The 25,513-nt window shown below is 36.3% G+C and overlaps 1 protein-coding gene across 2 annotated transcripts in view; it reads right to left on the bottom strand.

Moving 5' to 3' along the window:
• DSC1 (desmocollin 1) overlaps positions 1 to 23,300 on the bottom strand; it is a 30,412-nt gene extending 7,112 nt beyond the window's left edge. The window contains exons 1-12 of one of the 2 annotated variants that reach the window (XM_034995733.1): positions 22,854 to 23,300; positions 19,710 to 19,794; positions 18,208 to 18,410; positions 16,920 to 17,039; positions 15,717 to 15,872; positions 9,807 to 9,951; positions 8,474 to 8,640; positions 7,886 to 8,020; positions 6,264 to 6,449; positions 4,461 to 4,720; positions 4,235 to 4,377; positions 123 to 335 (exon numbers count right to left, since the gene is read on the bottom strand). In XM_034995733.1, the coding sequence (XP_034851624.1) occupies positions 123 to 335; positions 4,235 to 4,377; positions 4,461 to 4,720; positions 6,264 to 6,449; positions 7,886 to 8,020; positions 8,474 to 8,640; positions 9,807 to 9,951; positions 15,717 to 15,872; positions 16,920 to 17,039; positions 18,208 to 18,410; positions 19,710 to 19,794; positions 22,854 to 22,916 (1,876 nt within the window). In that variant the 5' untranslated portion in view covers positions 22,917 to 23,300. The remainder of the gene's footprint in view (positions 1 to 122; positions 336 to 4,234; positions 4,378 to 4,460; positions 4,721 to 6,263; positions 6,450 to 7,885; positions 8,021 to 8,473; positions 8,641 to 9,806; positions 9,952 to 15,716; positions 15,873 to 16,919; positions 17,040 to 18,207; positions 18,411 to 19,709; positions 19,795 to 22,853) is intronic. The other variant, XM_034995734.1, reaches the window with a different exon arrangement.
• Positions 23,301 to 25,513: the final 2,213 nt, after the last annotated feature.

Here is a 25,513-nt window from a genome sequence, read left to right as displayed (position 1 = left end):
GGGGATCAATAAAATAATTTCCTAATATGAATGTTTATTTATCATAATGAACTAAGGTGAATGTCAAAACCATCAGCCATCTTAAGTTCCCACTGATTAGAAGATTTAGCATAATTACATACCATCCTTTGTTTCTAAATTCCAAAGTTTGCTGGTAGAATTACCCAGAAAGAATTGAAAAGGTGGACCATTCTCGGGTCCATCAGCATCTACAGGTTTCAGAACAGCATAATCCTTAGCATGCTGACAAATTGTCACTTTTGTATCAATTTGTGGTGGGTGATCATTACAATCTTCCAAACGAACTACTAATGTTCCTGTGCAAGATCTGCCATCTAAGAAAAATAAAAAATAGGATATTTCTTCACTTAAAAACTTATTTTCAACATTTCTGTGATACACAGCTGACATTTGCTTTCTAGTGGCTGTCTGAACTTGATTTTCACATACTTTTGGATCACAAATACCATTGCTACAAATACAAAATAGTGATATGTCACTCTTCCTTGAAGATTGATGGCTCTATCAGATGTTATCTTGAGGTGCTTTTTAAAATGAAAAGGCATGAGATTATGAGCAATGTCATTACAGAATAGCCACTTGAAAATGAAATTGATTTCTTACAGATTTCTTTGTGAAGAGCATATATTCATCTTGAATATACAAAAACTTCACATTTGGTCATCAATCACTTCCTTTGACTTCCTCTTCTGACTCATTTCCTCACATATTCTTTGCCTGAACTTTGTAAAACTTCTCATCAAACCCACTAGGTGCACTCTTTGCTGTTTGCTTTGGTACATTCTGTTGCCACTGCTGGGACTACTTTTCTCTTTCTCTTTGCCTGGTAATACTTTGTTATCCTTCAAGAATCCACTCAGATAACTCCTCTTGAAACTTGCCGTGACATCTATGGACAATGGTAGCAATATTCTCGTTTGATTTCTCAGAACACTTTGCTCATCACCGTCTCACACACTGAACTGTGAACCTGTTCATCCTAAGAGCTAAGTCATGTTCATCTTGAGAGCCTAATGATCTGCCTAGCATTTCTTGGCTAACTTATAACTTCATACTAACACCTCGAACATAATGCAATTACTATTTTATACTTTACAAAAAACTTAGTTGAACAAACCATAAAAATAAGTTTGCACCCCCTCCCTAATTCAATAAATATGTTTTTGGCCTAGGAGCTATTACTCATCTCCAGATGGCCACTGTTACTGGCCTAATGCTTTACACCTTAAGTCTCAATATCTTTAATGAAAATATTGCCCATTATTTGTGTTTAAGAGATAATGAAGTTCAAAAAACATGTCTAAATTTTACCATTTGTGAGAAGACAATAAACTACGATAAATGGTAAGCTTTCAAAATTGAAATGAACAGAAAAATAATTGATACAGTTTCTCATTTTTTTGCTTCGAATGCTGGTCTAAATTTGGAGTATTAGATAAATTCAGCATTTATCATAAAGACCACTATAAATCATATGCAAATATAATCCATTTTTAATTTGAAATAACACTTAAGCCATATCTTGTAGTATATTTCAGTGATGATTTTCTGTTGAATAACTACAAAATTAATTTATTAAAAGTTATTTTTAAATTACTTCACAAAAGTCCACTATTTTATATACCTCTTTAAAAATTATTCTATCTGAACAAATTTACAATATCTAGAAATAAAAGAGAGATACAGCTCTTCTAATAAGAAATCTGCAATAGGATATAAACATTTTGATACGGCCAGAAATTTGTAGATAAATTTGAATACAGTAACAACTTCAAAATCAGCAAACTAACAAAGATGTGAGTTAATTAGCACAATTCCTTAGAGTAACGTGATATAAATGAGAAGCAATGAAACACCCTTTTATAGAAAAGATACATTACTTGTGATAATTAACATATCATCCCCAGGGAAGGGAAACTTAAGAGGTATTAAGAGAAGAACTGAACACAGGCAAGTGGAAACAGTCATAGAAGATGTGACTGTCATTCATTTGAAGAAGTTAAGGGACCTGAATTTCAAAAGGAGGGGCAGAGCTATCCTAGGCAGAGGGTGCATAAAACAGTGCTTTCTAGAATGACAGCAGGGAAACCGGTCTGCTTGACAAAGAAGACTGACACGAGAAACAGAAGTAAAGAAATTGGATTCAAAGAAAGCTAGAAGAAAGTCTAGTCTAGGTCATCATCTTGAAATATTTATGAGCACCAAAACTAAACATTTATGTGGAAACATAACATTATATATTTGGTCCTTGGAAGTATATATTAATGGATTAAAGTTCAAATACACAAAAGCATTGATGTCACCATGTGGTCTTACAGTAAAATGTCTATGACATCCATGTCTTTTCTTCTTCGTGAGCACACCTAGGTTATCCATGAGCCTGGGGCATAGATTCTTAAAGATTTGGCATTTCATTTCCTTGTATTTTCAGCAACAAAAGACAAAGTTAATTTCTTATATTTCTATTCTCTGTTTTTTCCTTCTCTTCAAATAGTATTTCATTTTCCTGTCGCTAGCTAAGCGTCCTCATTTCTGCAAAACTCCCCTTTATCCTTTAATCGGGGCAGCTCTTAACTAATTTCTACTTCTTATGATATCCATACAATCTTTTATGGGGAAAGTTGTCATACCAAGAACCTCTTGAATATAGTAATCCTTTCTTTCATATCATATGAGAATTTGGCCTTGTCTTCTAAATTCTAGTTTCCATGGTAATTTGCCTAGTACTTGGAATTTACTAGACTATCAACGTTTGTGAAATAAACGAGTAAATGTAAATCCTTCTTTGACATCATAATTGTGCTTTTAAACCATTCAGCTTTCACTTTTGCTTATGCAGGAGTAGCAAATCACCCAGGGTTTTAGAGTGGCTGCAACATTAACGATATTTCTCAGCTAACGTTTTCTCCATTCTTTAGTAGTTTTTTTTTCCTACCTATATTGAAAGAACTACATTAAAAGCCTGTGTGAGAGGTATCAAGAGGAAGGGAAGGTCATTTAGTTGTTCTTTTAGATTTTGAAAACTAGACATTTTTGGCACATGGAAATAGTACTTTACAAGTGCTTGTTTGTGCATTTTTATGGTGCATATATTAGCCTAGTAGCACATGTATACAAACATACTAGTAAATATAAGGAGGTTGCTGTGTGTGGCTCTCAGCCCGTAGATAAACAATTTTGTGGCTAGACTGGCCCTTGTGGTTCTTATATGATTGCAAGGTGTCCCAACCATCAGGAAACTTTGGGGAAAAAAAAGGTTTATTGCTTACACATCCCGGAAATTATGTGGCACTCCCGGGGCCACACAGCGAGGTTGTGGGGGGCAGGGAGAAAAAAAGCAAGCCTGGGATACTGCTTTTATTGGGGTCAAGAGTGGGGGCTGAGGGTTCCTCGAGCTTACTCTTTACTGGTTAATTTAAGACATAAGAGTAGAAATTTAAAGAACTCGGAAGTGAAAAAACCAGTGGCCGCAGGGGTCAGTTACTGAAATCAAGCAAGAGCTCTAAAACAAAGGAGCTTGGGATGGTAGAGCTATTGTGATTTGGTCTGGATCATTTTCTAGTCTGCTTGGCAATGTTTATTCCAGATAGCCATCTTCGAAGCTGATGCCTTAGCAATCAAAGCTTAAGTCAGGCAGGCACTTGCATTACAAAACAAACAAACAAAACTGTCAGGGCATACACTGTAGCCCACTGTAATGGTCCACATTCAAAAATGGCGTACTACGAGGAGTGTACATTCAAAAGGATTTGGAAATTACTACTTTATGACATTTGAAGGACATTTCTTCACAAGGTAATTTCTAGGATTAGCCTTGGAGAAGGATTGCAAACCACCACAAAAGACTTGAGTCATCTTTTGACCATTTCTTAGGAAATAGGGTAAGCCCATTAAGAGAGGCTCAGAACAGACATACCTTGAACCCAACTGTTTTAGGAGGGCTAAACCCTTTCAACAAGTTCAAACCATAATAATCCAAATTTGTACTCCTAAAAAAAAATGGAGATCTTGGAGGATGCCACCATGTCTTCGGCCATTCATCACTTCCTAGTTTTGCATTACTGATGCACTGGAGCTGACATTGGGTGGTCTCCGATAAATTGAGCAATCAATGCAAATCTGTTTTGCATGAACTTCTAATATGAAAGTAAACAAAGTTCACCCCCAGATTTCCTTAAAAATATATCCTCTATTTCTAGAAAATTGCACTCACCTGTATCCATTGCAACCACGGAGACATTGTAACGGTCGTTTTTTACAAATTTTGATTCTCTATCTAGCACTTTTAGAGTTCTCAAGTTACCGGTGTGTTCATTAATTTCAAACCAGTTATCTTCATCTCCTATCTTCTTATACCTAATTTTTAGAAATCAAATGTAAATGCTCAAACCAAAGAGTGGATATAATCTCAAAATATGTCATTTTGAAGAATACCTTACCTTAAGCCTTCACCACTGCCTGTTTCTGGATCCAAAGCTTTGTATCCCTGCAATTCTTGTCCAGGTTGGAGGCCATCTGTACTCTGAATAACTTTTACTGGAGGTTGGCATTCAGGACCCTCATCACAGTCTTTAATTTTAACAGTGACAGTTGTGGTACACATAGTAGGAGTTTTTGAATTTGCTGCTTTAGTGAATTGTGCTTCATTAAGTACACCAATTTGCAAAATAACCTGGTGATTGACTTCATAGTTCAATGCCTGTTCAATAAACATATTTTAATCAGTCAATTTGTAACACTATATATAGAAGACTTATAATTACGATTCCAAGTTTTAGCACAAAAAGGAATATCATTTTCGTGTATAAAATGTTACCAAAAGCAGGTGCTAATGTAGTTAAAGACTAATAGTTGACTACCTATAATGATAAGCACTATCAAATGCAAAACTGTTGACGATTTAACCAATTTTTCTTCTCACTTTTCTTCGGGACGGTCCTGCCTTCAGTTTTTTTCATTACAAGTTTAAATATTAATAGAAATACAGAATAAGTGTTTGAATAAATCCAAATTTATCAAATGGGATAACAGTGATACCTAAGACAACAGAAGTATATAAAGAGTATAAGAAGAAGTATATAAAATAATTAGACCACTAGGACATGAGATTTGGTTATAATGGAGCAGTTCCTCTGAATGTATATGTAAAAATTATAGTGATACTATCTAGTAGCATCTTATATTATATTTAGGGTTTTTTTTAATTATTACATTTAAGGTTGTATAGCTCCTAATCAAAGTGCTCAGTCCTGAACTGAATAAGAAAGAATCTTGAAACAATGGTTAAACAATTAGAGACTGAAATCTGTCAAGATAACAGAAAAAGGAAAGCAAGAGAAAGAAACCTAGACCCCACAAAAACAATAAAAAAGGAAAAAAAAGCCCAGTAAGAAAAAGAAAAAGAGAGTGAGTGAGAGAAAGAATAAGCAATATAATAAAGGGCATTTTCTAAAAATCTTAGGAGGAAAGTACGACTTGTGCATGCAGCCTCTAAGAAAATACACTGTCCCTAAGAAATTAATCAGGGAAAATATGTCAGAGGTTAGTAAGGGCAATGGGTAGAAGGACACAGAAAGGAACTAGGTGTGTCTACAGCCATACCACCTTGAATACGCCTGATCATGTCTGATCTCAGAAGCTAAGCAGGTTCAGGCCTGGTTAGTACTTGGAAGGGAGAAAGGAACCAGATTCAGTTTATCATTCTGGGTACTAGTAATTGCAACTGAATTTTTAAAATCCCAAAGCACTGGCTACCTCAAATATAGGAGGATTAATGGGAATAGCTGCTGAATATTTAATAAATAGTCTGTCTTATGCATCATAGAGAAGTAAAAGTATAATATGAGCATGAAGGCAATTGAAAAATCTAGAGCTTTGATTTCCAGTAGTGGTTCTTCCATTTCTCTCTGTCTTGTGTTCTATAAAGTAAGGGACAAGTGGGTGTCTAAGACTCCTTCTAAGACTAATATTTGATTACTAATACAATATTTCTTTGCCTTGGTTTTCCCCATGTATAGAGAACAATGTGTTTTGTGCCTGCAATGCCCATCTTCTAAGAAAAAAAGTAAGGGTAAAATAATAATAATTAAAATATTTAAGTAAACAAATGTAAATCATTTCAGCATTGCATTGCAATTCTCTAGCCATATACATACAGGAAGTACTATAGAGATATATAATATGTACATTATACATTAGTATTTTTTAAAGTATTGCTTGATCGTTTTGTTGTTGTTGTTTACCTTGACAACACACAAGACTGCTTCATTTGTATTGGGGTCTGTGCTAATTTTGAAGTTTCCATTTTCATTTCCCTGTAGGATCTTGTAGATAGCCTTTGAGTGAGGAGTGTAAGGCAAGTCCTGGTCATGTACCGCCATTCGTAAAATCTCGACATCAATTCTGTTTTCTTCTACTTCTGTAAAATACTAAAACAATTGCCTCTTGTTATGATAAATTCATAGCTTTAACAACATGATTTTCTACATTTAAAGAAAAAGAAAATAAAGTTATATGGGAACATGCCATCATAAATTGGAAAGAATTTACAAATTTCATGCATAGATTACTTCTTTCCTCACTAAACTGCTTTCTCAAATCTTATCCATTCTTCAAAGACTAATTCATGTCTTAACTTCTAAACTTCTCTGAAATCACTCAAGCCCTCAGATCTGTCTCTATTCTGAATCTCCTCAATAATTATAGCCTATGGTCCCTTTTATATTAACATATTAAGCCTTCAACATTTATAGATAATTATAACCTACACTGATTTCTTATTATTACTGGATGACTTGTTATTATGCCAATTTTTGTTTTTAATTTACTTCTGATTCCTTAGCAGACATTTTAAGGAAAAAGTTTTTCCTTTTTTTGAGAAATTAAATCACATTTTTTCCTCTTCCCTCCAAAAAAGAAATATAGCTACAGAAGCATATTATATTAAAAGATTTAAAAAAGTAGTAAACCAGAATCTTCTAGAAATGTAAAATGAATTCAAAGAAGGATGATAACCTCATAGCCTTTGGAGTATAACAGATCTTGATTCTAATCCCAGTTTTTCCTCTTACATGGTCTATATGTATGAGATCATAAGCAAATTACTTAACTGACTTTTCATTTTCTCAAATAAACTATGGGATAAACATATCCTTACAAATTGTAGGGATTCATATAAAACATTGTATGAATGTGCCTATCACTGAAGGTTTTCTCTTCTCTAACTTGTACTCTGGTATAGATTAATGAAAAAATGATCACTTACTAAAAGTTCAGGAAAGAAGAGCCATTTCCTGGAAGTGTCATCCTATATATATTTCTTGTACTGTGTACTTCCTAAGGAAAATTTCACTCATACATGATGCTGGGAGGATCTGCATATAGATAATGGGAGGGCCACACTGTACTTATTGATGTCCCAGCTAAGCAGAGGATATAAAGCTAATCTCTTTTGCACCTTAGGAAGTTGAAGTGCAAAGGATACTGGGGGGGGGGGGGGGGGGGCTCTTTTCCTGCACTCTGTAAAATAAATTTAAATCCAAGGCATCCTTTCCTGCACTCTATAAAATAAATTTAAATCCAAAGCATCCAATAACAGAACTTGGCATCCAAGAAAATGGTGAATACATGAACAACATCAAGGACAAAGAAGCCCTTAGATAGCCAAAAGAGTAGTTTTTTTCCCTAGCATTTAGAAATAACTGGTTCTTCAATTACTTTTACAGAAATCATATTTTTTACATGTTATCTGTCAGTGGTAGCTCTTAAAACCAAAATACGTAATCTCACAGAATTACCAAATTCCTTGTGTGTTTTTTTGAAAAAGTAAATGAACCTAGGTAAATGAATACAAAGATATACTCACAGAAGTTTCGGTAAAATATGGTGGATTGTCATTTTCATCCTCAAGTGAAATAGTAATTGTTCCTGTATTAAATAAACCAAAAGGTTGGCCCCCCATGTCTCGCACTTCCATTACTAACTTGTATGTATCACAATGCTGAAAAAAAAAAAAGAAAGAAAAAGGTATATTGATGAACACTTCTATTTCCTATAACTTGCAATTCTCATAGCCATGTGTAGGCTCTGATTATTTTACATTCCTTTATTTATTTTTTTACAAAAAAAAAAAAAGAAAGGCCACCTTAAATATAAATACAGAACAAGAGATTGGCTAGTCAGTACAATAGAAACCTGATATGTCTAACAAAATTTCAAAATTTAAAGCTATTTCACATCCACACAGCACATCAGGTCAATGATTTTAAGTAAGAACTTATCTAATTCCTTGTACCTTCCCCAAATCTTGGTAGACACAAAGGAAGTATCCAGAGAAGCCCTAAGCACAGCCTGTATGGAAGCAAGCTTGGAGAGGTGGTCAGACTCCTCTGGGAGTTCATTATCAGCGTGAATATAGTTTAGTGACTGTAAAATTAGGTAATCAGTTCATTACTTCTCTATCCAGCAAAGGTGTAGTTGTGGTGATGACACCCGTGTCTGGATGTATGGAGAAATGCTTTGGATGATCTGGGATTTGCTGTAAGATTTTATATTTCAGACGAGTATGGAGAGTGTCAGGTTCATCGAGGTCTATGGCAGTCACTTGTCCCACCGAAGTTCCTGTTCAGATAAATCCCATATTGTCAACAACTTAAAAGAGCCATATAATTGAATTACAAACAAACAAGCTATGGTTGTAGCCTATTCTCCCCAAAATGACAAGTATATTGAATTTACAAACAGGTGGAGTGTCTTAAGCGCTCTCCCAAACTCCAAGCTCCCCTCACTTGGAAATTTCAACGATGTGGGCATTTTGAATAACAGGATTTATATGCCACATGTCTGGGAAGATGCACACCACCTTTGGTAAGAGTGGTTCTCAAATCCTTCCCCCTCAACCCACCACCCCAGTTCACAGACCATTTTGGATGGGACCTTCTCTGCAAGGTCTTGGTTCTTTTATGGGCCAACTTGATAATGTAAGTGAGAGGAATAGCACAGCTTTGAATATGATAACAAAGATTTTATACCTTGGTATTTTAATAAATGTGCTGAATTGTTAACATATGCAAGTAATCATTAGTATATGTAAGACAAGCATTATGTAGCAGTCTGAGTACCATTTAGACAAGCTTTACAGCCCAGACATCCAAGTATGAGAAATGTTGCTTTAGCAAACCACTAACTATGAAAGAACAATGTTAAACATGCATACATATATAATGACAAGAGAATGGAGGAGGCATTTCTTGTAACATTTTTATTTTTAAAATAAACTGGATAGTCTTATGCCCACTGATGTGCCTAGGTCACAATCTTGGCTGCCTATAACATCAAACCAATTTGCCAAGGAAATATATGTATATATTGTTAAAAGTCAGATAAACATTTCCATGAGATGATATATTTCTGGGTCCTTGAAAATGTATTGAAACTTTTTAAAGACTCAGATTATTTATTGCTTTATGAATGCATCTGTGACACCCATGTACATGGTCAAAATAGAAAATATGAATAGCATTTCTGTGACACACTCATATGCATTGTGGATTAATCTAACAAAGTTAGTAACTTCATGTATTAGCTGCCTTGTACCTGTGCATAGCAAAAATGAGCACAAAAAGGTTTGTTTGAAGAGTATATGCTCTTCGAAGATTACAAAGTTTTATATAGAATATCCTTGGCATTCAAGCATTTTTAAGTGTTTTTGCATAATTGTGTTTAAAACATTACTGAGGAACTGAATCAAAGCAAAAATCTAGTGTTTTCCTGCCATGTGGACTTACCAGTTCGACAATTTTCAGGCACACTAAAGACAGTCACTTTGTTTTCAAAATACGGAGCATTATCGTTATCATCTTCCACTTTGAATAGCAAGGGGAGTGGGTACTCCGGGGCGTAACCGTCTGCTGTTGTGGCGTAGGCATATAGCTGAAAGGTAGGCAAGCACCGTCAGCTTGTTCGCAAATGACAAATTAGGCACAAAATTAAGCCTAGCAGTTGGGGAAAGACATAATGTTTAAAAAGTCATCCACAAAAGAATATGGAACTAAGAACCTGTGTGATGGAAAACACACCAGCACAGTGGATGCTGCCATATGCCTTCCATCCTCCTGCAGCGTCCGCGTGATTCGCCCACCCAGGACCATGCTCCCCAGCTAAATGAGGCTACTCTGTTCTCCGAGAATTAACCGCGTGCCCTTCTGCTTGTTAGAATGTATGTAAATATCCCCCAGTTATGCTAATAACAAGTATTTTATTAAAGTTTATAAAAAACAGGATTCCATTTATTTATGGATTTGCATATATGTATAAATAGATATCAACTATCTTCAGTGATTCAGTTATAAATTCTTTTCTCTATTTACCTGCATGTTCTCGTTTTTCTATCATAAACATATTTCTTGTGTAATAAAAGTGCCAATAAAATCACATACACATTCCAAATCCCATCTCAAAATGATATATCTTGGTTTCAAAGGCCAGGATTTAATGTCCTTTTCTTTCAAAGAACATCAATTTATTTCTGCCCTCTTCTTATGTGGCTTATGCATAATAGGTGTTCAATAAATAGTTGTTGAGTTAAACAGATTTTCTTTTACTGACAGCACCAACTAAACATGCCCAAGGTGGATTCTGTATTAATTTAGTTCTTCACCAATATCAATTCTTCCTGATTTTCCTACTGTAACCATCTTCCAAAATGAACCAGGGTTAAAATTCCAGGTATCTACCTCCTCCCTGTCTTTCATTAGCCTTATTTGTCAGTTGCCAAGTTCTAGAGATTCTGGCATTTCTGTGTCTCTGCCACTCATTATCTCTTTTTTATTCTTAATGTCATCATTCTCAAGAGACCCAAAATGTCTCCTACATGTTATCCTACCAATTTTCCTGCAATTGTCCTAATTAACCTTCTCCAGTTTCTGCAGCACTCAAGAGTCAGATTCATTTCCACATAGCACAATTTTGATCATGATATTACCCAATCAGATTCTTTAGTGATCTAGGTATCATCTACCAGAGTAACCACAAAATCCCCACTATTGTGTGAAAAGGCAACATTGCATCTTCACGGTTCATCCAGAGGGGAAGAAACTTCCACTCCAATCTCTGGGATGGAAGGTATTGAAATGACCATGTTCTTTCTGTTTCCTTATTTACTTTCCCCCAAACAATCCCCAGGTAGACTTTTTCAGTAATAAAACTCATACTTTGATTTCCATCAGTCTGATCACTAGCTCTTATTTCTCAATAAATTCCGAACTCCGAGTGGAAATACAGGGGTATTCCGGTTCACCATCCCCATCAGCAGCATGGTGGTTTTCATCACCACCGTCTTATCAGGATGTCACACCTATCAGCATTCCTATCAATCTTTTCCTTTCCCCTCAGATTTTGTATGAATTTTTCTTTCTTTAAACTGCTGCTATTTTGAGATTTTTAGCTACAGAAAACTATGAATTGTTTTATGTCTTTATAAGATGACAATTGTCCTCAGGGATGAAGCCTGAGACATACTGATATTTGTATGCCAAAGCACCTAACACAGTGCCCAAGAAGGTAATTCTTCAATAAGTAGCTTTTCACATTCAATTCCATCCATCTTTCCTCTTTAGAATGATAAACTATCCTTTAAATCGGCCCTTTGTAAAAAATTATCATAAACATTCTCCATAGAATCACGCAATGAATTCTTCTACTTCATCACATTGGCATTAAATTTTAGCCTAAATCCATCCTGCTATAATTTACACAATTTCTTGCTAGTGTTTCTCTTCATCAGAAATGAAGATTATCTGGTTCCCACCATACAATCATTTATAGTTTGAAATAATAGTGTTTCCTGATGTTTAACAACAAGTAAATATCATCATCTCACATTCCACAGATTCAGACATGGTGATTTTGTTTCAGGTACTATTTTCAGGTACCTCGTTTTATTTTTTTTACTAATAATGAGCTAAGTATCTCCAGAAATCATTATTGTAGAGAGGATGATGTAAGCTAGGAATATAGCTAAACTTTAAAGCATAGCCTAGCTCCTAGGAGAATCCATTTATGTTCCTGTAATAGAGAAACTAATTATAAATATTTTCTTATTTAGTCATTAAAGTAAACTCAATAATAGTACTGGTTTTATAGTAGAGTTCACATTATTTTATACTGAAAGCAATAATCATATACTTGAATATTGCTATAAGAAGTATATAGAATATTATACTTTAAAATTAGTCATATTTTTAGCTGAGTTAGAAGAGTATTATTTAAATTTCATGTGCATTTTTGATATATTGTTTCTCCCTTGAATTCTTCTGTAGCTTGAACAATCTCATCTCTTTTAGCCCTTTCCCACTGCAATTTGCTAAATTTTTTTTTTTTTTTTTTATCTTTGGGAAGATGCAAACAGTTGCCAAAAGGAGTGGGAACTTGAGTTTGACCTTGTAAAGAAAGATATCTAGTGTAGATTGGGCAGAGGTGGGGGAAGCAGTGGCCCCAAAGTGGAGTGGGTACACAATGTGATTAGCAACATACATATAAAGACAATGGGTGGACCTGTGCAGTTGAAAAAGAAACATGTTGCAAGATAATAAGGCTCTGGTTGGATGGGAAAAGGACTAGCCTGAAACCAATTTCTCCCTATGTATTTATAAAAGATACAGATTCTCCTCAACACTCAAAGAGAAATAGGTATGCAACTGCTTTCTTTCATAGAATAACCTGGAACTATTGAAGAAAATCCTCTTCTTATACATCTATTCTTTGAAAAGCTTGGATAAAATGGACTTATACACATCCCCGAAAGATTAGATGAATTTAATGGTTTAAGACAAACTCCTCAAACTGTAATAATGATGTGACTCATCTGGAAAAATACAAGCCAAGATTAAACAATTTAACATGGGGCAAGACAGAGAACAGGAGCACAATGAGGATGTGTATTGAATTAGACCCATGGCAACCTGTGCCAATAATCAATGAAATCAAATTATTTCAAGTAACAATAATTGAGTAATACATAACATTTGTATAGGTTAGATAAATGCAAAAAATAGGGAAATCCTGTCAAAATCCTGTTTTGAGGACAAAATCCTAGAGCATATGTATTGTGTGACCTCCCACTAGGATATTTTTAAAGAGCTGTACAGTTTACATACTGATTTTACCAATATTTGAGTATTTAATGTTTGCAGCAGCTCTGAGGTAGATAAGACAACTATTAGTAGCCCGTAAGACAGAGAAGGAAACAGATTCTTGAAGGTTGTGATGCGTCTAAGGCTAAAAGAAAAAGTGGCAGATAATGAAGATCTACTAATTTCCAGAGAAATAAGCTTTCCAATATAAAGCTAGTAAGTGAAATTGATTTGATAGAAAAGCAAAGATGTATTATTTTAGTTTGCACCTCTATGTTGACAGAGAAGGCTTCCATTCTATATTGCCTCAAGTGATTCCATGTTTCATCATGTTTATATCTGGTTGTTATACTTCCCTTTATGAATCTTACTAATTTGCAAGTGGTATTTCTTAATATCAATTCAACCTTAACTATGTTAATGGGAACTAGAAAAACATGGGTAATTCTGAAATAAAAATTATCCAGAAGCCCAACAATAAGCATAAATTCCAAACTATTTTATTCCTTTTGTCCTTCAAAAGATGTTAAAAAATAGCAAAGTAACTTTTTAAAAAAAGTAATCTCTTCATCCAACATCGGGCTTGAACTCACAATCCTGAGATCAAGAGTCACATGCTCTACCAACTTAAGCCAGCCTGGCACTCCAGTGTAACTTATTTTTTTTTTTTTTAGATTTATTTATTATTTATTTTAGAGAGAGCGCACGGGGGTGAAGGGCAGAGGAGAGGGAGAGAGAGTCTTAAGCCAACTCCATGCTGAGCACAGAGCCCCAGGTGGGCATGGTCTCACGACCCTGAGATCACCACCCTGAGATCACAACAGAGTCAAAACCAAGAGTTGGTTACTTAATCGGCTGCACCACCCACACGCCCTTTTCTTTTTAATAAAACTATTCTCTCCTCCTTTTCTCTGACAATGATCCAGTGAGAAGCAGCTGAAGACTTCAAAAATTCAAAAACAGGATGTTATCAGCAAAATAAGAAATGAAATGTACATTGCAGCATACAGAGTTATTATTTCTCCTCAGGAGTGACTACTAGTGTTAGATCTTTTCTTCTTATACTGGATCTTTAAAAGAGGCAGAGGGACGCCTGGGTAGTTCAGTGGATTAAGCATCCACCTTCAGCTCAGGTCATGCTCCCAGGGTCCATGGATAGACACCTCCATTGGGCTCCTTGCTCAGTGGGAGCCTGCTTCTCCCTCTACCTGCCGCCGCCTCTGCTTGTACTCTAACAAATAAATAAATAAAATCTTTTTAAAAGGGGGGGGCAGAGAATTTACATATTTACACACACACATACCTATATATATATCAACTTTTTATTTGGTTTCTTGATAGATTATAATGTTTGCAATAATGCTTAGTGTACCTCTCCTATTAGAGTCTATGTAAGCTATTTCTTAAAGTAATAATTTAGTATTATTATGCATAAAGTATGTCTGTTTAGAGAATTTGGGTGGGAGCATAAAATTATAAAGAAAATGTGTCATTCTAACCCAACCATTTAATTTAATTATGAAATCCCTAAAGTGGGACATTATGCTGTTCTAAAAATTTTACAACCTTATCCAATGCTTTGACATCCTTAGGATAGGGTCTTCACCCTCCCCACTCCCCCCGTGATCATTCACTCCTTTCATGGCTGCCTTTGTGTGGCTACTAGTTCCTGCTTATCTTTCGGATATCTGATAAGATGTTACTTTCTGGACTGCCCAAGTATGAGATAATTTTCCCTTTTATGGACTCCTTTAATGAAGAGTTCTTTAATTCAAGAATCCAAGCGCTTAAACAATTTAACTCACCATCTCCCTGAAACTCACTGTGAATTTCTCCTGTATGTCAGGTTAGACCTCAGAACACTAAGGAGATATGTGAAGTTTGAGACAGAAAAAAGAAAGGATTTAATTTTCAGAAGAGCTAGAATTTTTCTTTGGGTCAAATTAGATAGAATAAGAGGAACTTATAAACTTATTCTGGATTACTAAAGAAATAAAATGATATCCAAGGTTCTCATGGCTGTAGGACAGTCAGAGAGAAGAAAAGAAAAGAAGCACAATATTATTCAAGAGGTGAAAGCAGTGAACCTCAATCTTAAGATATGTTTAGAATTATGTTGGGTGACTTCAAATTTTCAATTGCTGGGGCCCCATCCCAGAACAATTAAATCAAAATTTCTGGGAAGTGACCCAAGCATCAGTATTTTTTAAAAAGTTCTCATGTGATTTATAATGTACAGTCAGGTTGAGAATAATTGAAACCTGTTATTATAGGGAACTACAAACTCAACAAAATTACTGCTATTGTCTCAGGGTTCTACAGATCAAAGCCTGGCCTTTAAAATTTGTCATTATATTTTACATAGCTTTTCTCCCTTTTTCTTCCCTTATGATACTCATTATCTTTCTTCATTTAATAGCACTAATAGAAATTTGAAGTTTACATTATACATTAACAATATTTAAAATGTTAAATCAAATAATGCTTCTAATATGTAAATAAGCAGCACTGAAAGTATAAAAACCATAACTAAAAAGATAATTCTGAATAATCCAATGATCTTACTGGAAACTGTTCATATTGCTCACGGTCTATGCTTCGTGTACAAAAGATATCCCCCGTGTCCTTATCTATGTAGAACAAATTGAAGGGTTCTTTGTCCACTCCTGGTCCACTTATGGAGTAAAAGATGGTGTAGTTCTGTGCAGCATCAGATTGGACCTATAACATTAAGTGACAATTTAGTAAAAGAACAAATATGCTACGATAAATACCTTCAACCTAATCTGTCGTGATGCTTTAATTTTTATCACTTGCTCTCTTTCCTATTCACCTATTCTTTCTTTCCCCTGCTTATCTTCCCATCATTCCCCATATTTTTCACATTCTTATTCACATTCTACAATGTGCAAAGCCACAAACTGGATCATCTATTTGATCCCAAATTCTTCTGAATTCTCTGCATATTTCTGGAAAACCTTGGAGTCGAACATACCTTCACAATTCCTAGTAACTTAGTTCTTATTCCTGTATAAAGCATAGTAACAATTTCAGTGGTTTTGACTTATTTGGAATGGAAACTTTTCTGATTAAAAAAAGTAAAAATAGGGGCGCCTGGGTGGCTCAGTCGTTAAGCGTCTGCCTTCGGCTCAGGTCATGGTCCCAGGGTCCTGGGATCAAGCCCCGCATCAGGCCCCCTGCTCCGTGGGAAGCCTGCTTCTCCCTCTCCCACTCCCCCTGCTTGTGTTCCCTCTCTCGCTGTGTCTCTCTCTGTCAAATAAATAAATAAAATCTTAAAAAAAAAAAAAAGTAAAAATAATGCAACCTTCCACCCACAATTAATTCATAATTTCAAAGCTGGTCTATTTTTACACTTCAGCTAGCTGGCAGTGACATCACCTTTTTGGTATAAACAAAAATACTGGTCTTTTTTGTGAGGATAAGTGTTAATTAAGGGGACAATTGAATTATGCAAAATCTGTAGGCATGTCCTCTCTCCTAGAATGCTGAAGTCTGGTAGAGTATTCAGGAAAATCTGGATGTAGATTTAAGAGCATCAGAAACTCAAAAAATAAACTTGTTTCTAAATGTTGAATATGATTTCTGGAGGAAAGTGTTTGTCACTGATTTTTTTTTTTTCTAGTCCTGGTGAATGGATGATCCTTATTAGTACAAACAGGTTAAAGGCCTGATTCCATTCAAATGGAAAGTTTTAAAAGTAAACAAGCAAAACCTCTACTATATAAAGTCAAACAAGGTAAAATGTACCTGCTGAATATGTTGTGGAAATGGACCTAATGAGTTTTCCATTAGTGAACAGGGAATAGGGGCCCATCGTCTCTTGCTGCGTTTGAGAACTGTGTCTCTGGAGTGCCTCTTCTTGGGAGCCTGCATGTGGTGAGAGACGAAGAAATACAGCCCTGCCTCTCGTCAGGAACTGTGATTTTCACATGTACATCAACATGAGGAAAATAAGGAAGGCTTGTACATAATGATATCACAGGTAATACCCAAACCATTTCTGTTTTTTATTAAGATACATACATGCACACGTAAGAACCAGTTTCATTCGATTTAACCAGTTAATAAACCAGAATTTTGTAAGGCATTGCTGAAAGATGCCATCTTGAGAAGTATAAACCCCCTAAACTGAGATAATCTGTTAACAAATATCTAAAAACTGATTTTATTCCACTAGGCGTGGTACAACCAATATTTGTTAAAACATGGGCTACAGTGCAAAACATTTGTATAACAATGCAAAGACAGAGGTCAGCATTTGTTCAAGTATATTTTATTTTATGTGATGTGGGAACTCTAGAGTATGAAATAATGTTTTATAAGCCTTCTCCTAAATTTGTAATATGTGTAATGCATATTAAAATGTGAGCATATTCTAAGTTTGGCGAAGAATTCTTATAATCAGAAGGAATTTAGCTGGAAAAGTCTCTCATAAATTAAATTACTTATTAATAAATTATTCCACAAGACTTATTTCATGGTGCAGAATTTGCTTAAAGTGAGATTTCTGTGAATTTCAGTAACCTCTCCCTTCCCACTCCTCGATCACTAGCACTCACTGCAAGAAAATGAGCCTGGAGCCAGAACATTCCAACCAATCCTGTGGGCTGGCTATACTTCATTCTCTGAAGAGAGGGACCCCGTGGCATTTTCTGTTAAGATGGGAGTAAGCTGTAGACAATCTCTTTAAAGCGACTGGAACCCACAGTCACTTGGGAGAAAGCTACTCAGGGTGGAGTGCCACACCTCCAACCTGAATCAGTTTTCACTGAGTTTTAGACTCAACCCTGCCTGTTCTTCAGGTTGGTTGTGCTAATTGCCACATCGCCAACCCCTATCTGAAACCTTTGATAGGCTGCCGAGCTGTTCATTTTTACACCATTTTGTAGTTAGCTCTACCACTCCTTGAAACAGTCTAGTCTTTGCATAGGTTAATTAGAAGTGGAATCAATAAACAAGTGAGTGTTCAGGAACAATGATTTTAGCGGGGAAGGAAATACATGAAATGATGGACTCTCATAAGCAGACTGTATACCTTCTTTCCTCCCACGTCCAGTACGATTTCTATCTTTTTCTGTTCTTGGCTCTGGCTGTCTGAAGGAAAAATGGAAAAGCTCTTCCTTTCAGAAGACAAAATGAGGTTATGTGTTGTGTAAATGGAGCCATCTTCTAGAATCCTGAAGTCAGGATCGCTCGACAGGAATAGGCGGGCCGACGGGAAGCATTCCTTCAGATTCGCTGCAGGGAAGACATTTGCAGTAATTTGTAAAATAAAACAGGAATAGAACAGGTTTTACAGGAATGACAACAGACAGTAAGTCCACGAGAAGCAAAAAGAGGGAGGTTACGCTTGGAGCTTGTTGAGTACCTGCTATTATAAAATTGAGGGGCCATGGAAATTAAATAATTAAATAAATGGAGTCATAGTTTCCATTATTTTCACCATAAAGTAATTTGTGAAGAGATATAAAATATTTTCTTAGTGTCCCTGGATTTATTGTTTCCACTTTAACTCTTACTTATGGGTTTGTACATATACATACAAATTTATCATTTTATATGTAGTATATAACTGTATGGTATCAGTAGATTTGAAACGTGTCAGCAACAATCTTTGATAACTAAAACTATCTTGCAAAATGTAAGAAAACTGGCCTATACTTGAGCAAGTATATATAATGGGGTTATATAGTATATATATAATGTATATAGTACATATATGTATATAGTAATGTAGTATATATAATGGGGTTGTTATCAAAATATTTCATTTACAGATTCATATTTAACATATTTAGCATATTTGCTATGTGTCTATAGAGTATAGTTTGTATTATCTTTTAAGTGTTTTTAGAAGATATAAGGCAATGGATTAATTTAAAACTTCAAAGCACTGGGCAAAATGATGTCTTTCTTGGAAAGGATACCACTTCTGTATTCAAGGTGTAAACTTAAGGCCAAAGAAAAACCTGATAAAAGGAATGTGACTCTTGGACTCAGAGCGACAAACCTATGCTTGAGGGATGGCTGTGATAGTAAGACTTGTTGAAATTTTATTTGACTTTCCCCACGAGCTATTCTGTGTAACAGATCACATAAATTCTTGGTGGGGGGGGGCGGGGGGTACTTGTTCATTATAGTCAACCTCAAGCACAAATATTATTTAGGGACAATTTAAATTTTAACACATCTGTTTAATATCTAATCAATTAAAGAGCATTGGCTTTGGAATTTTGGCAGCAGATTAGTTGGTATGGATTAAACTATGCCTCTGGTTTTCATGCCTTCACTAGTCTGAACTAAGCTAATTTAGCCCTTTGATGTTTGCTAATTTTTCTGGCAAGAAAAGTATACAACTAACTTGGTACTTCTTTAATTGTTTCTAACCACTACCAAAAAACAAGTAGTCCATCTTTCATTTTATGTTGAATTTTAATGCCAAGTAGCTATTACATGGCTTTATCCCAAACTTTACAAGAGCAGCCTGAAGCTAAATGTAGCAGTTAAAACTATGAAATTCTTAATGCCATTTCTCACCTTTGCCTACAAGTGTTTCGGCCTGAAGATGAGAAGGAACTTGAAGAGAAATTTTCTGACAAGCATCGCAAGATAATATTAAAACCTCAAAAAAAAAAAAAAAAGAAGAAAAAATCAGGAATTATATTTGATCACAAGCTTTCACATTACAATTTTGTCTTATTGATAAAAATAATGTCAGTTTCAGAAACAAATTTATCTTCTGGTCCTTCAATATTTTTCATATTCATTTTATTTTAAAGATTTATTTATTTTATTCTAGAGAGAGAGAAGGTGGGTGGTGCGGAAGGACAGAAGGAGAGGGAGAGGCAGTCTTAAGCAGACTCTGAGCCTGATGCCCAATGCCATGAGCCTGAGATCAGGACCCTGGCCGAAACCAAGAGTGCAATTCTCAACAGATTGCACCACCCAGGCAGCCCCATATTCATTTTAATAGGGAAAAGCGAAGGAAGTGGCTTTAGGGGCACCACAGTCATTTAGTATTAATGAAAATTAAAATGAACAATAGTTCTTAGAACCCAAATCCTATTGTATCATTTAAAAAAAAATGGGTTACAAACAATTGATTTTATATAAAGATTGTCTTCTCTAAGGTCATCCATAAATGTCACTCTGATTTCTTAGCATGAAGAAAGTACTTAACTTTGGAATTTAATGATCACATATTTGTACACAAATCATCATTTCCCACAACTCCACACAATTTGAGGTTATAGTTGATTAAGGTTAGAAACCATGAGGACTTTTTTTTAACTTCGTAAAGAACAACACCCACAAATCTTCACTCATCTCAGATCACTCCCTGGGACTGGTTTGGCATAAACTTGAAAGTCTAAATGATCTCGAATCAAAAAATTTTGAAAGTCTAATGATCTCGAATCAAAAAACTGGTCTAAAAAGAAGTATAATTCAAAATATAGGGAGTAGCCTTCAACAGGGTAAAGATCGGTAACTAAATTCAAGACACAGCTATTGTTTTAGAAAGCTAGGTAGTTAAAGGAAAGAAGATAAACTATCTGGGGAAAAAAGTTATTAGCTTAAAAGTATCGACAGTTTCAAAACATAGTTTGCTTCTTTTTCTTGGCATTTTGTATTTATTTGCTTCCTCTTCTGTTTATCAAAATGACTGCCTTTTGATTATTTAAATATAAGATAGAGCAGAGCTATATTTCCCAGAAACAGGTCAATTTTATGATTAATTTTTCTGAGGTTGTATTTCTAGAGTTATGGGACATATTTTTTGGGAGAAAGAAAGAGGAGGGCATTATCGTCTATACCCCGAGTGTGTAGTTCATTTCCAACTCAATTCAATTCCATTTGCCGTATTTTATCAGCCTATTTAAATAGTTTGTAATTTTACAAAAACTCTGTTATGCAGATAATACCAAAAACTGGAATTTAAAAAGTCAATTTGTATTCACTTTAATTAATTAATTATATTTATTTATTTTTTTTTAGCCTCCCTGTTACATGTTTTCACAACACCCACACATTTCCCTTCCCGGAAAGTAGCATAAGGCTAATCATATAGTCATGCACTGTTCTTTCTGTTTCCAGGCCTCAGTTCCATTAGCTTGTAAGCTACTGAAGGGGAAAAACCACACCTCTCTTGTTCTCTGTCAGAAACTCTGTGCTCAGCACATAGTAGGTGTTTAACAAATAGTTGCAGAATGAAATTTGTTGGAATTGTATTCAGTTTAAATAACCACTTTTTAAAACATAAGACGCTCTTATTTGACTTTTTTAATATACTCATTCTTAATGCCAAGGAATAAACTAAATTATATCCCAAGAACTTTCTGAACATAAAGAATCCTATTAGTAATGATCTAAATATATGACGTGGAAAGAATATTTTTTAATTGACAAAATATATATATATGTATGCGCACATCTGTATGTATGTATATGTGTGTGTATATAATATATCTAACCTATACATACACACACATGATTCTCCTAGGATGTAGCCACATTCCCACTCCCACACCAATCTTGTTTCCTTCCCGCCCTAGGACCCCCACTTCTTCGCTTCTGCCTCTGTAGGCAGAGCCAATGGAGGTCTGCAGAAGTCCTGTTCCAGTCTTCAAGTTAAATTCGCAGCTTAATGACTTAGAGGGAGCTGGGGTCAGACAACCTTTTAGCTATTATGGGGGTTAAGGATGGATGGGCAAGGGATGAACCAAAGGATACTGGACACAGCAGAGACCAGAAGCAAAAGAAATCTGGACAAATCCCTCAGAAATCTTTCACTGCATTTTACCTAATACTAATTTAAGGTGGTCTCTGAAGTTGTTGTTGTCCTCCCTACCCCAGGAAGTTACAGAATGAGAATTTGACCATCAACCGTGCATCATATATTTATATGGAGAAATTGTTTACCCCCATACAGTTAAATCTTTAAATTCTGAAAATATAACTTGAAGCTAAAGGATTTTGCCAAAATGGAGAGAAAAAAAAAAAGGAAATTCCCAGCTCAGAAAATGCCAGATGGAGATATTGGACAAGTCCCCTTTCCCTCATCCCCACCAAAGAAAAATAGCACCTGAGTACAGACATACAAAACTCTGAAAAACCTAAGTGGAAGCCAACTTAATGGAATTTTTTTCAATGACAGTCACATTTTTCTTTATTGTTTTTCTCAAGTTAAACCCCTTGCTCAAACTAGGAGTTCTGCTCATCTCTTAGCTCCTGGTGGGTAAAATGAAAGTCCTGGATAATTTGCAACTTCACCCAGGCTCCTCTTCCTCTTCTTGCAGCTCAGTGGAACTAAACGGTAAAATATCGACAGCTTATTTAATGACTCCTAGCAAAAGCAAACCTCAGAACCTTTGGGCCAAATGCCTGAGGAATGAAGTCATTCCACTACTCCTTAGGAAAACACCAGAGCGAGACTGAACAGGGGATTCCCTTGAAAAATGTTAACGTCCTGGCAGGGGGCACGTGAAGAATAAACAAAACACCTGTCATTCCAGGTCACAGATCTCTCAACCCTTCCTTGACTTTTCCTCAGCTCTGTTTTTGTTTTCCCAGTCTATCTTCTCTGCCTTCCACTGCCACCCTTACTGCCTTTCAAGCCCAAACTGGAAGGAGGAAGCACGTGGTGACATGCTTGAGTTCCCTAATCCTTTGGTTGTTACTCACCGAGAGACAGAAAAGGAGCTGCTTACAGAAGATGCTCCCTGGGGCAGCCGAAGCCACAGCCATCAGAAGTGGTCCCAATGGTCAGGGATGGTGGCTGGATAATAGGGCAGCTTGGGATGCACAGGGTGGCTTTAGCAGATTCCCCAATGGCTGGCACGTGCACGGGGTATGCTGCGGCCACCTTGACGCAGCGGAGCTGGGTTTGGAGGAGAGTCAGGAGGCAAGCGATAAAAGACAGGAGAAGGAACAGCAGGAGAATTGCTTTCCTCCTATTTCCAGGTCAGTCCTCCTCCTTCCAATTCAATTACCTCTGAATGTGCAGAGGTTTTCCTACAAAGTGGGGAGGGTGGGGTACGAAACACCCCAAAACCCAGTCACTAGCTCCTCCTCACAGCTTTCAAAATTTCTCCTGCCATTTGACACATAGGCAGAAGCAAGAGGGAACACCCTCCACCCTCGCCCCTCCTCCTTTTCCCCCCCAGGTTGATGCTCTCCAGTTATTACCCACTCCTACGTCCTCCCCTCCTTCTCGGCCTTATTAACCTGTCTTGCCCCTGGGTACAAACAGAAATGATGCACACACTCCCTACGAGGAAATGATGCCACCTCAGCTGTCGTTTTGGCAAATCAGGGGCCGTATGCATGTGCAGTCACAGCCATGGGAAGTTATCTCCCCATCTAAAGGTTTAGGTGTTGTCTGCTACCCACGACTCTGCGGCTCCCAGGGAGACCTGGCGCTCCAGTTACAGCGGGGACCTCGCTCTGCCTACTCCCTGTCATCGACTGGCCGCTATGGTTTGGTCTTAGGGGTCACAAAGAATTTAGCACAGTGTATACAGACCTCATAAAAGAGAATAAAGAAACAGCTGGGATGTAATTTTTGTATGGCATTCTTTTTTGTTACTTGTGAGGCAATATTTTTTCTTCCTTGAGTATCATTATTTGAGAGCAACTGGGATCTGAGACCAACTCTCTTTCAAATCACTCCATTCATCCTAATTACCGCTGCATCGCATGCAGGCTATCCTAGCCTAAAAGTACCATATTCCATCCAGTTTAGTTTTTTTAAACACTAATGACCCTTGCAAGGAGGACTAAAGCATCATTTCTCCTGTCACGACTCAGTGAGTTCAGTCTCTATGGCACCCATCAGCAGTGATGGACGTTAGGAAAGGAGGGTAAATATTTTCAAATGGCAATTGTTTCATTTGGCCTATAGAGAAGGAACTAAAATTCATATTTCCTGAGCCACAGCTAAAAATCAGGAACCATTACAGGCATTTCAGTGAATCCTCCCAAACAGCCCAGTAAGGGCTCCTTGTAGATGATGAAACCATGAGAAAGTAGGTGATCATCCTTTGCCAACTGACCCACAGACGATGGAGAAGTCAACATCGGAACCAGGCCTGACTGCCACTAAAATGCTACTTTTTCACACTCATGCTATTTCAATGATAAATAGAGACCTATATGTTGAAAAGGAGCAGAAAGTGATCAGGTGTGGGAAGCCTGGGTGGCTCAGTCAGTTGAGCATCTGCCTTCGTCTCAGGTCATGATCCCAGGGTCCAGGGATCGAGTCCCACATTGGGCTTCCTGCTCAGCGGGGAGCTCTGCCTCTGCCTGATGCCCTCCCTGCTTGTGCTCTCTCTCTCTCTCTGACAAATAAATAAATAAAATCACTGAAAAAAAAAAGAAAGAAAGAAAGCGATCAGGCCTATAAGAATTCAGCCTTGCTGAATAAGCCAGGTTGAGACTAGTAAAATGTATTCAGAAGCAGTTATAACCTAACACCTCCTAATAGCAGCCCATCACTCTGGAATACTGTGAGCACCTGGCCTCTTTTGTGAGAGTCATTCTATAGTCAAGTAAAATGGTTGTTAAACCATTTACATGATGAATTTTTATACATGAAATTACTCTTCCTGCTCTTGCTACTGACATTTCTACCTTGTGTTTAACTGAAAAGTAAAGGCACAGCCCAATACCCATGGTGCTGAGAAAGGAAGGATGAAAGATTTTCTTTTGGTTATTTGACAGTGGGAGCAACTCCTTTCCTGCATATAAGTATGAAAATAGTAATATAACTGTTTCTTTGCACGTAGAGGCTGAGAAGATTTGGAAAATAAAAGACCAGGGAACAAGAACTAAATATATCTTGTAGTATTTTATTGCCAAAGGTATACAAAGGTATACTACTGATAAATATATTCTGTGCCTGCATTGGAATTTGACTGCTCAGAAAATAAAGTCACTTTAATTGGATATCTTCATATTTGATACTTTGGGAGAAAAGAAAAGAATGGAAATATAGAAATAGGAATAATTACCTGATGTATATGTGCAGATCCAAGTGTAATTCTGTTTGTGTATGTTTCAGCCTGATTATCTAGGTGTATATTTAAATATAGGTATCTAAATATGTTTATAATACTATAGATTATTCAGAAAAAGCTCTATTTTATTTTCATTTTTATGTGTATGTTAGTTGCATTTTGTTTTAATCTATGTCTAAATTACCAGCATAACTGAATGATTGGTGGTGTAGTACAGTGGTTAGAAGCTTAGATTCTTCAGATTAAGAGTTTAGACTCTGTAGCTAGATTACCTGGGCTTCAACTCCTGGCTTTACTCCTTACTAGCAATATGCCATTAGGCAAGTT

This window comes from Mirounga leonina, unplaced genomic scaffold (genome assembly GCF_011800145.1).
Source record: "Mirounga leonina isolate KUSES-001 unplaced genomic scaffold, KU_Mleo_1.0 Mir_93, whole genome shotgun sequence".
NCBI lineage: Eukaryota > Metazoa > Chordata > Mammalia > Carnivora > Phocidae > Mirounga > Mirounga leonina.
This window is presented reverse-complemented; position numbering and strand designations above follow the sequence as displayed.